At 44.7% G+C, this 21528-nt stretch overlaps 1 protein-coding gene across 1 annotated transcript; it reads right to left on the bottom strand.

Annotated features, from left to right (window-relative positions):
- Positions 1 to 33: 33 nt before the first annotated feature.
- ZNF212 (zinc finger protein 212) lies at positions 34 to 16193 on the bottom strand. The gene is made up of 5 exons (XM_067747319.1): positions 16047 to 16193; positions 4436 to 4825; positions 4177 to 4303; positions 2861 to 2950; positions 34 to 2057 (listed from the first exon to the last, which is right to left on the bottom strand). The coding sequence occupies exons 1-5, from the start codon at positions 16068 to 16070 to the stop codon at positions 1189 to 1191; spliced, it is 1500 nt and encodes a 499-aa protein (XP_067603420.1). The 5' UTR covers positions 16071 to 16193; the 3' UTR covers positions 34 to 1188.
- Between the last annotated feature and the right edge of the window lie 5335 nt (positions 16194 to 21528).

Raw genomic sequence — 21528 nt, 5'->3', positions numbered from 1 at the left:
ATGGAGAAAAACATCAAACAGGAGTTTTGTGGGTTTTTTTTTGGCTAGTAGTTAAGTTTTATTCTAGGCAACTGCAAACATCAAACGGGACATTCACATAGGACCCAGGAGCCCACTCTCATCTCCCCAAACAACAGTGGGGCAGGCATTCACCACTCCCGAGAGATGGGCATCTGTGTGCTTTTTTCCACCATTTCAGGAATAGTCAATCCCAGAGCTACTGTGGAAAGTGTGTGATCTGAACAACCTCAAGAAACAACTGGTATAATAAAAACCAACTCAAGTAACCACTGGTATAAGCTGAACAACCTTAAGTAAAAAGTAGTCTTCTATGCTGGGAGGCTGCAGAACCGCAGCAAGGATGGGATGGAAGAGCAGAGAGAAACCCAAACTCAGAGAAGCAGGACCGTACCTCAGCTCCTTTACAGGACCCTTCATTCCCAGCAGGGGTTCTGGGGTCTGACCCTACTACTCTCCTCCTCTCGGTCAGGTAGCCCTATTCCGGAGTGCCAAGCACCCGCACAAGAGGGAGCCCAGCACTACGGCCCTGACTAAATGTGGGTGGGCTAAAAGAGCCCCATAAGTGATCCCCTCCCAGAGGGCAGGCCCAGTCCCCATGTTAGGAACAACTTCTACAACTCTGGAAATCTAAAAATTGTCAGACTTTTTCTTTAACCAACTAAAATCTAATTCCAAAAAAAAGGGTCTTCAGAGCACGGTAAGCAGTTCATTTAAATTATTTCTTCTACTTGTTATTAACAAGGAGATGACAAAAGAAGAGCAGCTAGAGGGCTTCCACGTGTCTGCTCGCTCCTTTGGCCCGACTCAACCCTCGGGAAGACCTGAATGCCGGGACGGGCCCTGGAACAGGCCACCAGCCCTGCAGGCTCAGAGAGCCAACCCCAGCCCACGACTATCAACTCGGATGGGAAAAGCAGAGACTTGACGGTGCCACAGAGATGGCAAACTCGGCAGCAGGGTGAAGACAGCAGGAGAGGCCTGGCCCCGACTCCTCCTCTTCCGTGGTTTTCAGGGCAGCCTTTGGGCTCGGCCTGGCGCCTGGTCAAGGGAAAGCAAATCAAAGTGACTCCCCTCAGAAAGAAGTCAGTCCCTGACGCTACACTGTCTCTTCGGGGGGACAGTGCCAGCCCCCTCCGCCTCCCCCAGTCGGGCGAGGGGCCGGCACCCCTAAAGCAGGCCGTTGGGCCTTCCGGGCTCCAGGGCTGGCCCGCCCCGCTCCCGCTGGTGGATCTTCTGGTGCTGCAGGAGGTGCTGCTTCTGGACAAAGCTCTTCTCACACTCAGGGCAGCTGTAGGGCCGCTCGCCCGTGTGGATGCGCTGGTGCCGCACCAGGTCGGACGGGTGGCTGAAGCTCTTGCCGCAGTAACCACAGATGAGGGCGCTCCGGCTTTTCCTCCAAGGGATGTGGCCGGGCAGGGCGACCAGGCTGTTGGGTGAGAACCGCTCCTGGACCCGGCGGCCGGCACCGGGCCCCTCCTGCAGGTGGCAGCGCTGGTGGGTCAGCAGGCTCACCCTGCAGCTGAAGCTCCTTGTGCACACATCACACTGGTGCAGCTTCGCCTTCCGGGGCTGGGGCTTAAGCTGGGGCCGGGGCCGGGGCCGAAGGCTCTCCTCTGGCTCCGAGGCCGTGTAAGGCTCCCATCCTGAGTGGGTCCGCAGATGTGCGGCCAGCTGCTGCTTACAGCGGAAGATGGCCTCGCACTCGGAACATTCGTAGGGGCCAGCAGTGTCCCTTTTCAGCTTCAGGCCCTGCCCACGCTGCTGACCCAGCTGCAGCTGCCTGGTAGACTTCTGCTTCGGGGGGCAGCCCAGAGTTCTGCCACTGCCAGGGTCTCTACTGCCCTCAATGGGCTCCTCTGGATTAGTGTCCCCGGGACCTGATTCCAAGAGGACAGAACGTCCCTGACCATCCCAGAGCTCAGGCTGCTCTGGGCTCAGGAAAGCGTGCTCTTCGGCAATGCCCGAGAACTCTCCAGGAAGTTCCGCAGAGCCGTCCTGCGTGTACTGTATCTCCTGCTTGATCATAACCCCTTCCACTGCCAAGACAAAGAAGAGCCACAAAAAAGATCACATTCTAGCACCTTTGGTTTTTTCAGAGCTGAACAAACATCTGTGAATTTCAGAAGGGCTCAAATCAAAGTACCCCAGGATCAAGGGAATCAGGATAATTTGGAAGAGGATGAGACAGACTGGGCTGCAAGACCTGAAAAAGTAACCTATACTCAGGTAGAGACATACTGATCGGAAATCCGAATATGTTATTCTTACAGAACAGTGTTATAAATCCTCTAAGCTTGTCCACAAATTTGTATTCAACTCTGTGGAAAATGGTAAAGTATACATAGGTAACACCTAAGCTAATTTAAGTGTTACAGAGTGTTAAAATAATACATGTGAATAATTGAAAAAAAACCAAACAACCGAACCTATAGCTTAAAAATTCACGCATCCAGCTCTGTTCTTCCTGCATATTCTCCCCAAATTACCTGGTTTACAACGGTTTCTCCTGCCCCTTACCCAGTTAGCTTCACTCCTGAAGGTCTGACCAACCCTATTCTCAATCTCCAGTGGGTTTTGACTAAGGCCTGTTAGACACTCTACACTGTCTGCAGGGCATACAGAAGTGTGACACGGCCGTGAACCTTAGGGACTCCACACAGCAGTTAAGGAGGTAAGATACACATATAATAGGTGAGCTGATGATAATCATGAAGGACTTTAGAACAACTAAATGCCGGGTGAGGTTACTAACAATCAGTGTCTGGCCGTTTAGCAGTGGGGCAGCTCACCACAGGCTGCAGGGAGCGGGCCTGGGGTGGAGTGTTCTGGAGCCACTCACCTGGGTGGACACCACGAGCGTCTTCCTCCTCCAAGTCACCCAGCATCTCTGTACCCAACTCCGCTTCTCCTTCTGGCTGGCCAAGCACCTCTGGGTTGGAAACGGCACAGTGTGAGCCCAGGAGACAGTACTGGTCATTTGCCGATGAACAAGGTGACCAATGTCAAGGAGCTGATATTAAAACTTCGAAAGATTCAAAGTCACTTTCCCTTAGCAGTTTGGGACAATTAGAAAATTATGGCCAATTCGAGTGATCCATTCAGCTAACTGCTGCCTTCAGTGCCCCTTCTCAGCCGTTTGAGGCACAGGTGGTCAGGCTTCAGAGCCCACTGCTTTCCTTCCAACACCACCATTGCCACCCACGGACATGGGCTCCTCTCCGGGTATCTAACTTCATCTGGGCTACAGCACTGCAAGGTAAGGTCAGCACCGCTATCCCCCACTATGACAGACAAGGAAACAGCCACTAGCAGAACACGTGAGCCAGTCGAGGTCACACAGTCCCATCTCTGACCTATTTGCTACTCCCCTCCCCCTCCACTTCGCTCCAGGCACGCTGGCCTTCTTGACATGCCTCCACGGACCTAGGTTCTAAAAGATTTTGTCAACCAAACAAAATGCATTTATTACGTAATAGCCTATATTTTACATATAAAGATGTACATCTATCAATCGGCACTTTTCATCAACACAAAATGAACACTGGGACCACAAGGACCATCTGTAATTCCAGGTAAACGCCAAGAAACAGTGTTTGGTGAGCCCATGCTGTCTGCCCATCCCAGGCAACAAAGGATTTCCTGTCAAGCAGTCCTAAGTATTAAATGCAGCATGAGGAACCCTAGCCATGTTAAACCCTAAGGCACATGATGACATCTTATCTATTAGTAAACATTATCAAGAACTGACTGGGGGCTTCCCTGGTGGCGCAGTGGTTGAGAGTCCGCCTGCCGCTGCAGGGGACACGGGTTCGTGCCCCGGTCCGGGAGGATCCCACGTGTCGTGGAGCGGCTGGGCCCGTGAGCCATGGCCGCTGAGCCTGCGCGTCCGGAGCCTGTGCTCCGCAACGGGAGAGGCCACAGCGGTGAACCGACTACATGAGCACAGGGAAGAAATACAAAATGCACAACACCAAGACCTTTCCGAAAGTCTTCATAAATTGAGGGCCTGGAGACTCCCATTTCTCAGCCTGGCTGAGGCCAAGAGAGGATCCACAGCCCACTAGAATCACAGATGCAGCCTGGGTCACAAGCTACTTGGCCAAGAATTGTAGGATGCCTGAGAGCAAATTCTAGGGAGAAAACTCTGCTACTTACTTAGAGAGACCAGAGTCTCATAGCTGCTTTTCATCGCATTTGTGTACAGCTCCTTCTGCCAGCCCTCCAGGTTCTCCCACTCCTGCTCTGAAAAACAGACTCCATCATTTTCAAGTGACCTGGACACCTGAAATCACAAATGTCACATAGTGAGTGTCTCCTACCAAAGCCACAAAGGAAAAGCCAGCCACTGAGAATCTTCACTAACAAAGGGCTGGGCCCACCCCCTCTGGTCTGACTCTCAACCCTCAAGGCTTACCTTGGGGGCCTCGCCCTTGCTGCCCGGGGGCAGCCGCAGGACCCAGAAGTTCCTGTTCCTCAGCAGGTTCTCCACGTTCTCCAGCCGCCTCTGCAGCAGCCCGTACTCCTGCAGCAGGGTCCCCAGCACCGCCCACTTGCCCTCCAGCTGGTTCCCCAACTCCACGGCCGTCTTCTCGCAGTCGGCCAGCTTCTTCTCAGCCGTCCCCGTCCGGCCCTCCAGGCTCTGCAGCCGGGCAGCCTGGGACTCCATCTTCTTCTCCACAGCTTGAATAGCGGCCACCACTGTCCAGAGTGAGATATCTGTGGTCTGCAAATAGGAGCTTTCCTCTGGTGCTTGTGAGGGCAGCGTGGAGGAAGTCAAAGGGGTGGAGCGGCGCTTCCTCCTGTGCTGAAGAACCAGATACGGCGTCAGGCAGTCAGTGTCACTTCCAAACAACAGGTGAAAAAACACAATGGGTCCAGTGGGTCCAGGAGCGCTTACAGCACCTAGTTTCTACTTCTTTTCTTTCTTTTCAATTTAAAAAGCATGTGCGGGGCTTCCCTGGTGGTGCAGTGGTTAAGAATCCGCCTGCCAATGCAGGGGACACAGGTTCGAGCCCTGGCCCGGGGAAGATCTCACATGCCACGGAGCAACTAAGCCCATGTGCCACAACTACTGAGCCTGCGCTCTAGAGCCCGCAAGCTACAACTACTGAGCCCCTGTGCCACAGCTACTGAAGCCTGCGCGCCTAGAGCCCGTGCTCCACAACAAGAGAAGCCACGACGATAAGAAGCCCACGCACCGCAACAAAGAGTAGTCCCGATCACTGCAACTAGAGAAAGGCCGCGCACAGCAACGAAGACCCAACACAGCCAAAAATAAATAAATAAATTTATTTTAAAAAAAAGATTAAGAGGCATATATCACGCAGTAAACTAATAAAAGCATGAAAAACATATAAAAATAAAAAGCAGGTGCTTTTACATTCTGATACTGCAAACTATACATCTATCCTGTAACAAGAAAACGCTGAAAAGAAGAAAGAAAGAAAAATGTATGTAAAATACCACCGTCCAGAAATAAGCTTGGAATTTTGGTGTATTTCCTATAAGTTTTTTTCATCTTTTAACTTATTTCTTTTTCAACAAAACTGCAATCATATTGTACATGTTTTGTTACCTGTGTTTCACTGTCAGCATATTCCGTAAGACTTCCCTGCATCAGTATTCAGTTTTTAAGCCCATTTCTTTCTACTTGATATTTTGGACTATTTCTAACACTTTGCTATGATAAATGATGTAACTTACATCCACACTCAACTTCACATTCCTTCTTGATTTGTAGCTGATCACGTCAGCCCTGCTAAAAACCTTTCAGTGGCTCCCCACAATCAAGACAAAATTCCTTAGCAGGACCTACAAGACTCACCTCATTCATCTTTGCACCCTAGCAACTAGTATAGTGAAAACACCTACTAAATCCTTCATAAACATTTACTTAAATGACTTGACTAAGTCCTCGGACATTGTCCTTAGACTTCACATTTTTATGGTCTGTCCCAGACAGTAGAAAAATCACTGTGGCTGAACCTCAAAATTACTAAAACCAACACCTGGGAAGTCTTCCTGAACTGCCTCTTGCCCTCACTGTCTCACTGCATGTTCATTTCAGTCCTAAACCCCTGAAACTTCATATTCTCAAGTGTAACAGCATACACTTGATTCAAGGCTGCTTCTCTAACCATAATGAGGACACTGAGAACAAGGCACTGAAAGGAAATATCTTTGAAAGAACTGCTAGGGCCAGAGCTTATGGTCTGGAGAAAGAGGGGACAAGATGAAACCAACCGGTACAGAACTGAACTCTTAAGTTTGGCCATGACCTACTCCAGTTAACCAACTCAGTTCATTATTGAGCATACAGTCAAAAGCTTAAATATCCCCCTTAAAAAAGATTTAAAGAAAAGTTTAATGTAAAAGAAAAATACAAATGAAACAAAAAACTTAGATTACTGGGTAAATTCATTTCATCACATGTTCTGCTTTTAACTTTAAGTCTCTAAGTCTCTAGTTTTTTGGAATCTCCTCTTTCCTTTCTGTGGCCAGCACTGTGTTGCTTTCTAGCACTTTTTCCAAACAGGAAGGTGGGTTGGGATCTGAGCAGAGAAATAACATCTCTCCTCTTCCACATAGTCAAAGGCTAAAAAGAGCAGGCAAGCCAAGGTTCCTCTTTTCTTTTGTTTTAAATTATCTATCATGACAGAAACAATTTGAATGTCCATCAACTGGTGAATGGATAAACAAACAAACTGTGTCCATTCGTATGTTATGGGTTCAATTGTGTCTCCCCAAAAAGGTATGTGGACGTCCTAACCCCTAGTACCTCACAATGTGATTTTACTTGGAGATAGTCTTTACCGAGTAATCAGGTTAAAATGAGGTCATGACAGTGGGCTCTAATCCAATGTGACTGGTGTCCTAGTAAAGAAGGAGGAATACGGACAGAGACAAACACACAGAGAGAGAAGAGACAATGTGAAGGCACATACAAGGAGAAGACAACCACGTGAAAGTGGAGGCAGAGGTTGGAGTTATGCGGCAACAAGCCAAGGAAACACCTGGCACCACCAGAAGCTGGGGGAGAGGCATGGAACAGACTCTCCCTCACAGTCCTCATAAGGAACCAACCCGGTGGACACCCTGATTGCAGACTTCTAGCCTCTGCAACTGTGAGACAATAAATTTTTTGGTTAAGCCACCTAGTTGGTGGGATTTTTTTACAGCAGCCCTAGGAAAGACATATCGTATATCAGAATACTCCTCAGCAATGAAAAGGAACAAATTATTGAGACTTGTAACAACATGGGTAAATACCAAAATCACTAGGCTACGTGAAAGAAGCCAGACACAAAATGCTACATACTGTATTCCATTTACGTGACACTGAGGAAAAGGGAAAACTATAGACACAAAACAGAGATCAGTGGTTGCCAGAGGCGGGGATTGGGGGAAATTAATTACTTAGGGGTAATTTCTGGGATGATGACAATATTCTATAACTTGGTAATATGATGGCTACACGTTTTTCAAAACTCACTTAACTACAGTTATGCCGAAGGAGTAAATTTTACTGTATGTAAATTATATCTCAGTAAGCAACACTCAGAACGTTAAGGAGAAAATATTAGCTATTATAAAAGATACCATAAACAAAGTCTAAAAACAAACTGGGAGAGAATATCTGTAAACAGGATATGAAGCGCAAAGGAAAGATAAACAACCCAAAGATAAAACTGCAACTATAAATAATTTGCGAAAGTGGAAATGCAGGTGGTCAATAAGCCAATGAAAAGACAGCGACATTAGCAGTCATGAATGCACATACAACCAAGTGAAACCACTTTTCACCCACGAGGTTGAGAAATATGAAAGAAAGGGGCAGGAACAACATTCAGAGCTGACTATGACGTGGTAAAACTGGCACTTCCATAACACTCCTGGAAGGAATGAAAAATACTACAAACTTTGAGGAAAGAAAATATCCAGGAAGTCATTAAAAACCCTTTCACCTAGTAGTACCGCTATGGGAATCTTCAAAAATAAATGGCATTACTGTTTAGTGACATACATACAAAGATGATTACTGGCAACATTCTCTGGAATAGCCAAAACTTGGAAATAATCTAGATGTCTAATATTTTTTTTGGCCACACCGCGTGGCTTGCGGTACCTTAGTTCCCCAACCAGGGATTAAACTCAGGCCATGGCAGTGAAAGCACCAAGTCCTAACCACTGGACCACAAGGGAACTCCCTCTAGATGTCTATTAATAAGAGGATGGTTAAATAAATTATGGCACGACCAAAGATGATGTTATACAACTGTTAAAAAGAATGAGTTAGATCTATATGTATGGTTTGGAAGACTGTTCATCATACATTGATAGGCTGTCAACTTTTAGGGAAACATATTTATTCTGACTTCATTTTCCTAAAGAAGAGAAAAGATACGTGTATATGTTTCCACACACAGAAAGGTTTGGGAAGGTATTCACCAAACTATACTAACATGAGTCAGTCTCAGGATATGAGAGAGAGGAATTTTAATCTTTGATTATAAACTATTGCTTGTTTGACTTTTTCAATAAACACGTATTCCTCCATAATTTTTTTCTTAAGTTCCATATATAAGAAAATTCCTGAAGGTAGTGAGAAATTTTTTAAAAGTATACTTACACTAACTGTATTTCTAGATTTTCTGGGACAGTCCTGCTTGCATATTGTATCATAGTGTCAGATCATGTATCATACATTGGGCCTGCAGCCATGGTCTGAAACCCATTAAGTACAAGACACAGCCCCTGTTGTTTAGACACCTACAATCTGCTTGAGTAAAACACTGAACAATTAAATAACGCTCTAAAGTGATACTTGCTTAAGCTGGACTAGATGATATTTAAGGTCACTTCTGAGATACCATGACTTACTGAATAGTTTAAAAAAGAATATTTACATAATACATAAAATATATAAAGTAGTGACAACAAATCTCCATGTAACCACCACTCAGTTTAAAAAATTAATTAATTAAAATTAAATATATATGTATATACACACACATATACACATGCACACAGCATACCTCGGAGAATACTGTGGGTTCTTAAAGCAAGTATCACAATTAAGCAAGTCACATGAATTTTTTGGTTTTCTAGTACATAGAAAAAGTTATGTTTACACTGTTCTGTAGTCTAATGCAATGGCATTACATCTAAAAAAAGTATATACCTTAATTAAAAAATTAAATTTTTTCAGGTAAATAATGCCGACCATCATCTGAGCCTTCTTTCTGTAATATTAACATCAAAGTTCACAGATCACCATAACAAATATAAAAACAATGAAAAAGTTCAAAATATTTTGAGAATTACCAAAATGTGACACAGAGACACAAAGTGAGCAAACACGTTGGAAAAATGGTCGATGACAGACTTGCTCAACACAGAGTTGCCACAAACCTTCAGTTTGTAAGAAACACAGTATCTACCAAGTGCAATAAAGCAAAGCACAATACAATGAGGTATGCCTGTGTGTGTGTGTGTGTGTGTGTGTGTGTGTGTGTTTTATATATATCACCTTTACAGTCCTTTGTGCAACTCTCTGAAGTAACTACTATCCCAAATTTGGTTTTTACTATTAACTGCCCTTTTTCATGTTTGTTTTTTTTTACGTTTGTTTCCAAAAAATATATATTCTTTAAATTTTGCATGTTTTAGGATTTTATATGAACAAGTCACTCTTCTACAACTCCTGGGAATAGCTTGTTGTTGCAGGTGGCTTTAATTAATTCATTTTCATTGCTGTATAATATTCCATCGTGTGACTATACCACAGTTTATTTTTCTATTCCACTATTGATGTTTCCCCATCTCTGTCATTACAAGCAGTGCTATGATAAATAGAATTGTGTCTGGCTTCTAGTGGACATGGGCAAGTTTCCCAAGGGTATAGTCCTAGGACGGGAATTGTTGGCTCATAGGGTATATACACATCCTGAACTTAAGCAGATAATGTCAAATGTTTTCCAAAGCAGTCATACCAATTTCATTCTTGTCAGAAGTCTGTAAGTATTCTGGCTGTTCCACAGCTTCATCAACATTTGTTACTGTCAAACTAAAATTTGCATCCCTCTAGTAGATCTGAAATGATACCTCATCATGGTTTTAACCTGCATTTTCCTTGATTTTTAACAAGGGATAAGCATCTTTTTTATGTTTATTGGCCATTCAAACTTCCTCTGACTGAAATCTTTAATCCATTTATCTTTTGGGTTATCTGACTTCTCATAGGATCTATGAGGTTGTCTCATACAATTTCTCTGTAAATTCTGTATACTAATCTTTATCAGTCATATGTGTTACAAATAACTTCCCTTATTTGTGCCTCATTTTAAAATTCTCTTTATTATCATTTGATTAAAAGTCCTTAGTTTTAACGTAGTTGAGTTTTATCAGTATTAATTCTTTTGTGGTTTGAACTTTTGTGTCAGGTGTAAAAAAAAAAATCTATATCCCACAATACTGTCTTCTAAACACTTGATAGTTTTGACTTTCACATTTAAGCATTTATCTCAACTAGAACTGAGACAGTATTTGTGTACAGTGCAAGCTTTGATTTTCATATGAAAGTCAATAAATAGATCTAATACTATATAATGAAAAATCCATCATTTACCCACTAATTTTTTTTTTTTTTTTTGCGGTACGCGGGCCTCTCACTGTTGTGGCCTCTCCCACTGTGGAGCACAGGTTCAGGACGCACAGGCTCAGCAGCCATGGCTCACGGGCCCAGCTGCTCCGCGGCATGTGGGATCTTCCCGGACCGGGGCACGAACCCGTGTCCCCTGCATTGGCAGGCGGACTCTCAACCACTGCGCCACCAGGGAAGCCCTACCCACTAATTTTTAATGCTATCTCTGTCATAAATCAAGTTTTCATACATACAGTCAGTCTGTTTCTGGCATCTCTGTTCTGTTCTATGGGTCAATTTTTCTACTGCTTTACCAAAATTACCATCTTAATGACCACAGCTTTTTGATAATTATTGATACAAGTCCCACCTCCTTATTTTACAGGAGTATCTTGACTAATTTTGGCCTGTTGATAGTTTACAAGCTCGAAAGGTTTCATAAAAATATCTTTACAGATTTTGTTTGGCACTGCATCAAGTCCATAGATAAATTTGAGAAGTGACATCTTTAGGATAAAATGTTTCAATTCACACACACAGTATATACTCCTTTTGTAAGGTATTTTTTAACACCTTTTGGTATTTAAATATATTCCATAGGTATCTGTTCCAATCATCAATTGCTATATCATAAATAATCCCAAATTTTGTGGCTTAAGACAACAACGTCTATTTTGTTCACGAATCTGCAATTAAAGGAGGGTTTGTCAGGGACAGTTTGTGTCTGCCCCACTCCATGTCAAGCAGAGCAAATCATAGGCATGTAGGTGCTGGAATCGCCTGAAGAATCCCAAGCCACATGGAGAGGGATGTTGGTGGTGGTGATGGTGATGTTCTGTTCAACAACCCTACCTAAGGTCCTGGTCTACAGTCAGCATCAGCCACCAGAACACACTTTCATTTCTAATGGGGTATTTTTGCCTTCTCTCTTTTTTCACTAATCTCTCTGAACGTTGAAATTATATATTGATATGTGGATAAAAAAATTAGTATTATCCTCTATATCTGTGCTGTCCAATATAACAGCCACTAGAAACATGTGGATGCTTAAATTTAAATTAATTAAAATTAAATTAAAAATTCAGTTCCTCAGCTATTGAGCCACATTGCAAGTGCTCAAATAGCCACATGTACTTTGTAGCTACTACACTGAACAGGACAGAGAGAATATTTCCATCATCTCAGAAAGTTCTGTTGAATGCACTACACCCTTACTAGTTTTTCTCTGCTTGATAAAATACTAAGGTTGTGTTAAAATTTCTACTATGATAATGGATTTTCCTTGTAGTTCTATCAATTTTTGTTTTATATATTTTGAGACAGTATAATTAGGTGCACATAAGATTAGAAATGTCCTATCAGCCTGGTAAATTGAGTCTTTTACTATTATAAAAGTAGTAGTAGCCGTCTATCTCTAGCAATATTAATACAGTTAAGCCATTTTTCTTTTGATTAGTATTAGCCTGATACATGTTTTCATATCCTGTTATATTCAACCATTTCTATAGCTTTATCTTTCAGTTGTATCTCTTATAAGCCATTTGCTGAACTTTAACCAATCCTATCAATCTTTGCCTTTTAACTAGAACATTTAGTCCATTTACATTTACTGTAATTGTTGACCTATTTTTATTTATTTTTACCTTTTTTGTGCTATTTATCCCATCTTCTTTCTTGCCTTCTTTTAGATTTTTTCTTATTCTATTATCCCCCCTTTTAAATTGTAAGTTATACAGCCAATTTCTAGTCTTTTAGCAACCATCCTAGAAATTACTTACAAAGACCTTTAAATATCTGAATTCTGATCATCTCTTCCTAACGTTTACATCAATGCTGCCATGTATTTTAATTCTGCCTTTGGTTTTAACCCACAAGAGATTATTACTGTTTTATTCAGTCAATAGTTGTTTAGATTTACCCATTTTAATGGATCATCATACTTTCTTACACTTTCACTTTCCACTTAAGATAATTTTCCTTGTACCTGAAGTATATCCTTTAGAACTTCCTTTAATAAGAGTATATTGGTGAGGGAGACGCAAGCGGGAAGAGATATGGGAACATATGTATATATATAACTGATTCATTTTGTTGTGAAGCTGAAACTAACATACCATTGTAAAGCAATTATACTCCAATAAAGATGTTAAAATGAAAAAAAAAAGAGTATATTGGTAACAAATTGTCAGTTTTAATTTGTCTGAAAATATTTTATTTTACCTTTTTTTTTTGAAAGGTACTTTTGCATAGTTTTAAAATATGGGATTACATAGTTATTTTCTTTTAGCCCTTTGATGAAACCATTCTACTGTTGGCTGGCTTCCACTGTTGCTGAGAAGCTGAACCTCATCAGCCTTACAATGGTTCATTTGAAGTTAATCTTTTTTGTTTGGCTGCTTTTAAGAATTCTCTCTGCCTTGTATTCTGTACTTTCACTATTACGTGTCTAGGTAGAGATTTCTTTATGTTTATCCTGATTGGGATCTACGGGACTTCTAAGTATTAGTATTTGCATCAGTCCTACAATATCCTCAGCCACTAGATATTCATCAAATATGTCCTCCAGTGCAGATTGTGTGTGTGCATGTGTGTGTGTGCGCGCGTGTGTGTGTGTGTGTGTTTCCTACTGGAATTCCAATATGTTTTTCTTCTGGAATTGCAATATCTGAAATCTCTGAAGGTCTAATTTTGTTGCCCATTAATTTTACTGGCTTTTTCTCATAGTTTTTCATCGCTTTTTGGATAACTTTTTATTGTGAATTCATTTTTCTTGGCATTTTATCTGAGAATTATCTGAAGTCTGAGTTAAGTGTAGACTCCTCTGGAGAAGATCTGTGTTTATTTCTTATAGACGGCTGGAGGCTCTACTTTAAACTAAATTCTTGGCTTAAGGTTTCCCAGACACCAAGGTCGTGTGAATTCAGGCAATAAACCCACTTGAGAGTCAACATGAATTTTCAAGGGGCACCTTGCACCCATCTCCCAGCACCAAGGTTTGACATGATTTTCTTTGCAATCACTCCTTGGGGGTAAGAGCTTACTTCCAGTTCACACTGAACGTTGCCCTTTGAAGTCTCAGTTTTATGAGACTGGAGTAGGAGGCGTCTTAGACTCCCCACCGTAGGCTCTGAGTTTTGTCTTCTATTTTCCAGGCCCCTTGAGGTCATAAACACTACAGATGAATGTTCAGCCAATGCCCTCAAAGTTGGCTTCAGAACTCTGCTTACCTCTTAAGCACTCCATTTTCCACTTAGTCTTTGGGCTCCACTTATTCTTTATTTTTTTTAATTTATTTTATTTATTTATTTTTGGCTGTGTTGGGTCTTCGTTGCTGCGTGTAGGCTTTCTCTAGTTGCAGTGAGCGGGGGCTACTCTGCATTGCGGTGCACGGGCTTCTCATTGCAGTGGCTTCTCCTGTTGCAGACACAGGCTCCAGGTACATGGGCCTCAGTAGTTGCGTCACTTGGGCTCAGTAGCTGTGGCATGCAGGCTCTAGAACGCAGGCTCAGTAGTTGTGGTGCACGGGCTTAGTTGCTCCCTGGCATGTGGGATCTTCCCAGACCAGGTATTGAACCCGGGTCCCCCGCATTGGCAGGCGGATTCTTAACCACTGCGCCACCAGGGAAGCCCCTCCACGTATTCTTTACTAGCTACATTTCAAATATATTTGTTTTTCCCCCTCAGCATTTTTAGTTGTTTTCATCAGGGCACCCACTTGGCCATACTGTCAAATAAAAGGTACAGAATCTTCATCTCAAGATGAGAAAAGAAATATGCTCAAGGACAATTTAAATACGTTCTGCAATGACAGATCCATAAATTACTTAAAGGATAGTTGGGGATTTTGGAGGATCTTTAAGACTTCTTCTTTTTTTTTTTTTTTTTTTTTTTTTTTGCGGTACGCAGGCTTCTCACTGTTGTGGCCTCTCCCGTTGCGGAGCACAGGCTCCGGATGCGCAGGCTCATTGGCCATGGCTCACGGGCCCAGCCGCTCCGCGGCATATGGGATCTTCCCAGACCGGCGCACGAACCCACGTCTGCTGCATCGGCAGGCGAACCCTCAACCACTGCGGCACCTGGGAAACCCAAGACTTCTTTTTAACAAGGTCTGTTGTAGACATGTAGGTAACGGCGCTGACCAGTCAAGAAGTACTCTGGAAATTAGTAACTTGTCCTCCTGCCCGACTTTAGTACTACAATTTGATCTTGGGGAAAAGGCAAGTCTTTGACTGGATCACCTTAACTTAAAGGAATCAAAACGAGGTAAATATTGTGATTATCATGAACATCTGTGTCTTGTTTCCATAATTTGTTGAAAGCAAACACTGTGTTCTTTAAGTCTTCCAATCCTTCCCCTCTTAGTTCTTACCCACTTCCTACAAGAACCAAATACAATGCACCCAGCTCATGGTCAAGTTTTCACTACAGGATCTCCTTAGCCCTCTATCTTCACAAAGGTCTCACACGATTTTGAAAGTGTTTCTAGATCGAGAAATGCTGCACTAAAACCCAACTAAACTCCATCTACCCTTCCTATAACAAATCATCCTGTATCATTAAAATAACCACGACTTTGTAATAATATGAGAGTGTCAGAGCTGCCAGAAACCTTAGAGATCGTCTAGTAACTAGTCCAACACTCTCAACTTACAGCTAAGGAAAAGGAGGCTTCAAGTGAACAAAGTTGCCTAAAATCACTAAAGTGGATAGCTGAGAGCTGAGTTACGGCTGATACCTAGTTTCCCGACACCGTGCCCAAGCTCCACGTCTTGCCATTCCCTGAATGGGGACATCTGGGGAAGGGGGAGAGGGAAAGAGATCGACAGCTTCACAGACAAAAGCCAACAACTACACAGTGAGATAACACCTGTCCCAAGGAGAGGAAGCCCAGCCTGACTTCAACCTGCGGCTGCAACCCAGGGCAGAGTCTGTAGCAGGAGAGCACGGCAGAAGAAACGAGGGAAACCCATCAGCCCGAGAACGAGCTGGTCGCAGAGGGGCAGAGTCCTGGGGTCCCCGAAGCACCGGGCAAGTTCACTGGCAGTGACGGGGACCCAAGGTTTCCAATCCGCGCCCCCTCGCCAGCCTGGAAACGGGCTCTCTTAGGGCGGGACGAAAACGTGTAGGGACGGTAGCAAATCCAAGAACATGAAACAAACCTCCGAGAAGTTTCTCGGCGAAGGCGCGTGGCACTGGGGCTGTGGCCCGACGCGGAGGAAACCGACAGGGGGAGGGCAGAACTCTGGGGTTGCGCGGAGAGGTCGGCGTTGACCCACGCCAGCTGCGGACCACGGCCGCCCAGCCCCGCACCTCGAAGCCCCGCCCCGGCCGGGGCTCAACCGTCCCGAACGCGCCCTCGGGTCCGCGCCAGGAGGACTCTTACCCGAGCAGGCGCCGACTCTGCCATGGCTGCCAGTCGCCCCCCAACACCCGGGCCCCGCCTGATACGCCTCGGGGTGCGTGCGGGTCCGCTGGGCGCCCCCGGCACCTCCTCGAAGCTGCCCCCAACGCCGTGTTGATACAAGGTGCATTATGGGAGTTCGGCCCTCCCGGGCCAATACCGGCTCCAGCCGCTCCTCCTCACCGCGCGGCATTCCCTTTGCGCCTCCATGCGGCAGGAGGGTGAACAGCACCTCGGCACTCCGAGCCCGAGAGGGACAAAAGGACTCGGTGCTTCCCAGTCAAGTGCATGTTCGGAATTTAAGGCAAACCCATGGACCTTTTTGTGTCTTCTACGTACCCAGCACTCTGGTAGGTGCTTTGAGGGATTCAAAAAAGTATAAAAATCAGACTTTGCTCTGAGGGAAGAACGTGTAATCTGGTTGGGGAAAAGAGATACGGTCCCAAATGGCAAGCAGTTTTATTCCAAAAGTACACCTGTTATTTCACTTTTTAGAAACTAGAAATACACTTCTCATATCAGCAGTGGGTTAGGTGCCCAGGCCAACCCCCTGAAGCTTATCAATGATAGTAATCATGCCTTGGAAAATCCAAGATAGCCCTGATTTCATACCCAGCCCACACGCTACACGTTAAACCATGCATTCTGCGTTTTGGATTGAAAAGCATGGTTATCTTACCATTTGAGTACGCAACACACAACACTAATGCAACGTAATTATGTAATTTGTGCCACATTTTCTCTATAGAGACAGGCGATGAATTTCCACTTCGAATGATAGGCATGAAGCAATTCCCCTGAGAGCTAAACTCTTAAGATCAGCAGGAAAGTATGTTCACGTGACTGGCTCCTTCTTAGTGTGCAGGGCTCAGTTCAGACCTTACCTCCTCCGACAGACATTCCCTGTCCACCCTGTCTACAGCGCAACACCCTCCTCCATCCCAACACTCAATCCTGTTATCCTGCCCGAAATTTTTCATAGCATTTATCACTATCTGAAATAGCCTCATTTTTTTCATTAGTTTGCATCGTAATTATGTTTCACTAAAATATCTCCACTGTTATCCTCCATTTCTTGCACACAGAAATGCTCATGAATATTTTTGGATGATTGAATGGTGAATCAGAAGATAAGGATAGGAAAAGTCAGCCCCAAGAGAAGGCATGATGTCCAGGGCAACCAGACTGACAGGGGATTGGTTGAATCATTAATACACCTAAAGAAAAAATGGGACAGGCTGAGAAAATTAGTCAGCCTTGGAGATATGTCTCAGGCCAACAAAAACTTACTGTCAGATACAGAAAAGAAAAATATCATGATTGTGGAGGCAGACATATCAGGACAAAGGATTAAACGGTTCAGTTATAGAACTCACACTCTCTATTCTGTTTCTATGTCCACCAGGCAAACTTCTGATGATGCAGGTTCCCGTGTAGCTTCTGGGAGACAACATGCAGGTCAGACGGATGCAAATGTCCAGACCACCCCTGGAAATTATTAAACTGATTCTCTGCCTTATCTGTCAGTCTCTGAGAGTCAGCATGATTTAGCATCCCTGCCTGGAACTCTGGGAAAATATTTAGATCAAATTCCCAATGTGCAAGGGAGGTAGCACCAGGTGCTGGTTTGCAGCCTCACGGGCTTGCAGAGATGGTGCAGTGATTAGAAAGTGGGATGAGGAGTGAGAGCGTCTGAGTCCCTAGCCCAGCGCTGCCACTTACTAGATGTGGACCTTGGGCAAGTCATGAACTTACCAGCACCTCCATGACCTCATTATTAGTGAGGGATAATAGTAGCACGTATCTCATAGAGTTATTGTGCAGATTACATGAGTTAGTTCAAATCAAGTGCTTAGAACAGTGCCTGTCACAGGTTAGGAGCTCAAGAAGCACTTCCGATCCCTATTACTCATTGCAAGATAACAGATGGAAGTAAGGTGCTTGTGCAGCTGAATGCCTAACACAGAGCAAGCGCTCGGTAACAAGCAATTTCTCATTTGGGTTTGGTTTAGCTTTGGCAAGGTCCAAGCCTTGAACTGCAATGAATTCACCAAGATAAATGTCACCTTGTTGCATCTCTTAGATGCCACCCACTTGTCCTTTGCCAATGACACTCAGATCTTGACACATGCCTTTAAATAAACTTAAATGCAGTTCACAGTTATTCCCATTGGTGGCAGTGGTATTAGAGGAATGAAGGAAATATACTCTTAGTACTTGTATCCTGTTATCTCCACATCTGTACACTATGAACGTAACATGCAGAGCTGAGAGCAAGCTTAGACATCATCTTACCCGAACTCTCCTTTTCAGTGACAGAAAAAAGTATTCTTTGAATCACAAATAATATAAAGTTTAATAATGCTGTAAAATATTTATCTCGTCCCTTTAATTTTCTATCATATGATTTATAGCATACATATTAACACATTTATGTACATATATGTATGCCCAAACATTTTTTTTTAACTCAGGAACGTTTATAGACCACAGCTTTGAGACCCTTTCTAGTCTGTTCCCCTTACTACCCTGCAAGTCTCTAGATGTCTGGGACCATGTCTTTTGTGCTCCTCTCCCATCAATAAGCCCCTGGGGAGCATATTCCACTCAGCTTCTGGGTCAGTGAGAACCCCAGAATGAACACTCCTTGGCTCAAGCTGACCCCCGAACCCCACTGTATATACGGATGTAGTAGGTACCTGTTAACCTTGTCAGCCTAGCACTTCTCCCTTCCTCTGGGCATATATATACCTCCTTCCCTTTGGGGATGGCTCTTTCTGGGCTCTAGCCGTGTAACTCAAACAGATGCTGCCATCTTGTGCTGTGACAATTCCAGCCTGGCCACAATGACTGAAAAGCAGCCATCTGACTCAAGCCAGCCCAATCATAGCACCCCAGCCTCCTGGCCACAGTAGTTGAGCCAGTGGTGGGCATATGACTTAAGCTCTTCCCTTGGATTCTTCTACTGGAGCTGAGGGAACAGGTTAATTTTCTGTCTGGTGAAGCTGTAGATGTGAGTCAGGAATAGTCTTGTTCCCCGTTTTTTTGGGAGTAAGTTAATTTGAAAGAATGATCCCAACACACAGAAAGGAGCAGAGATGACACATTTTTGTCTCTGTCCAGGATTGGTTATTCAAATGTTCCTTTGAGTCTGTGAATGATTCCAGGTTCCTTCCAGAAACTTCCCCTTTCTTCATGGTTGGCCAGTCAGCCTCAGGTAGGGGAACTGGGTGTCTGGGTGACAAGGAGATTTTTTTACTGCACATCCTTTTACCCATTTTGAATGTACCAGACTTGTGCAGATGGGAATTTCCTGGTGGTCCAGTGGTTAAGACTCGGCGCTTCCACTGCAGGGGGCGTGGGTTCGATCCCTGGTCTGCGAGCTAGGATCCCACACGCCACACAGCGCGGCCAAAAAAACCCAAACAAACAAACAAGAAACAGGATTTAAAAAGAAAGAAAGAAAAAAAAAAAAAACTAGTGCAGAGTTTCTTTTAGGGAGAGAAAAGTGTTTTGTTTAGCAAAAGAGTTTTATTGGCCATTTTAATCGTGGGAAAATAGGCTCCTGGGCAGGGCTTGGAAGGCAGAAGGTGGGCAAAGATAAAACTAAATTGCTCTCCAGAGTAAATTGGGATTGGGGGGTTTCCCTGGGGAGTGAGGGACCGGAGAAGGGGAAGGGGAGCTACTCATCAGAGGTTGGCAAGGTCCTGCGCTAGGCTGAGATGAGACCCTCTCTATGAACTTCAAACTATAAAAGTCTACTACGCATTAAGTGTCTTACCTGGGAAAGGCAAAGGAAGGGCACAGAGCTCCACCGTCTGGGTTAACGCAGAGCTGACAGGCAAGACCGGCAGTGTGAAGGAAGATATATGTGAATTGGGGAATCCAGAAAGCGCGCAGTAACTAAGGGAAACAAACCTCTCCTCACGCCCAGATCCTTGAGATGGGGGGCAGGGCTGCTGGTTTTGACACTATGTGCTGGGGACTCAAGCCCCTTTACCATTAAAGGATAGCGATCCCATTGGGACGGAAGGTGTGGGGAATCCGGGTAAACAACGCTGGCTTACGCTTCTAAGACTGGATATAGGCTCTCTCCCGACTATTTAAAAAAAATTTTTTTTAAATAAATTTATTTATTTTGGCTGTGTTTGGTCTTTGATGCTGCGCGTGGGCTTTCTCTAGTTGCGGCGAGCGGGGTCTACTCTTCGTTGAGGTGCACGGGCTTCTCATTGTAGTGGTTTCTCTTGTTGTGGAGCACGGGCTCTAGGAGCACGCAGGCTCAGTAGTTGTGGCTCGTGGGCTCTAAGGCGCAGGCTCAGTAGTTGTGGCTCGCGGGCTCTAGAGCCGAGGCTCAGTAGTTGTGGCGCACGGGCTTAGTTGCTCCGCGGCAGGTGGGATCTTTCCGGACCAAGGCTCGACCCCCTGTCCCCTGCATTGGCAGGTGGATTCTTAACCACTGCGCCACCAGGGAAGTCCCTCCCCGTACTCTTAAATGGGAGTCTTCTTTTATAATAGGAGATAGTAAGCCTATAGCGATTAGAATGCTGACGAATGATATGGGTTTAAAATATGTCTAAGGAGGTTTGAGCAGAGGTTCTCAGCCTTTAGCACACACTGCCAGCATCTCACTAGATTTATAGACCTACGGGAACCTCGCTGGACGGGGTAGGGGGATGTAAGATTCTTATATCCAGGGCCCCTCTTCTCAAGAATAACCATTTTAGAGATGTCCCTCCATGACGGCTCCCTAGCGAGTCAGTGTTGGATGGAATGACGGCCATGGCCTCCCCCAAACTATTAGGGTCCCAGGATGATAAAATGCTGTTACATGTTTTTCTAACAGTAACAAACCGATGGGCCAACACTGTAAAACACGGACACAGGCTGGTTCATCTTGCGCCTGGTGTGTTTACTCATTTTTCCTTTACCCTCTGCCATCACCCAATATTCCGGGACCAGAGATCAGAGAGCCAGTTATAGCGCCCAAAGCCTTGATGGTGAGATAACTTTGTCCACCTGTGGCTCTTCATTTTCAGTGGCATCTAGCTTGAACCTGCCGTCTCAAGACTTCCTCTCTGAGGAAGCTATGCACTGTTTCTAAGGAGTTCTAAGCGGGGGGATGAGGGTGTCTGTGGCACAGCGGATCGCAGGCTAACTGGCAGCCCGTCTGTGGAAGAGTCTTGGCACTGAAGGCCCTCCGTGGCCCGGTCACGACTCACCTTACATCTACATCACCTACAACTTCATACACCCCGGCTCTAGCCAGGCCAGTCTCCGGCCTTACTTCCCCAGTTCCTGCCTCCCCGACATGTTCCATCCTCATCCCACTTTGCCTCTCCCTCCTTCCCCTGCTGCATTCAATGCATCCTTTAAGCCCCGGCTCCTCCAGGTCTAAAGGACATATAAGCTCTCAGCAGCGGATGCCTCTCAACAGGAATCTGGTAGGAAAGAGTTTTACTCTTCA

Source organism: Pseudorca crassidens, chromosome 8 (assembly GCF_039906515.1).
Source record: "Pseudorca crassidens isolate mPseCra1 chromosome 8, mPseCra1.hap1, whole genome shotgun sequence".
Classification (NCBI taxonomy): Eukaryota; Metazoa; Chordata; class Mammalia; order Artiodactyla; family Delphinidae; genus Pseudorca; species Pseudorca crassidens.
The sequence above is the reverse complement of the archived record's forward strand: the minus strand, read 5'-3'. Positions and strand labels throughout refer to the sequence as shown.

What these genes read in the sequence shown, in the direction of transcription:
- ZNF212 (XM_067747319.1), bottom strand. Translation starts at nt 16,070, where the DNA reads ATGGCAGAGTCGGCGCCTGCTCGG. An exon ending in TGAGACTCTGGTCTCTCTAA is followed by an intron (nt 2,951 to 4,176) that starts GTAAGTAGCAGA and finishes TTTCCAACCCAG; the next exon opens with AGGTGCTTGGCCAGCCAGAA. An exon ending in CGCTCGTGGTGTCCACCCAG is followed by an intron (nt 2,058 to 2,860) that starts GTGAGTGGCTCC and finishes TTGTCTTGGCAG; the next exon opens with TGGAAGGGGTTATGATCAAG.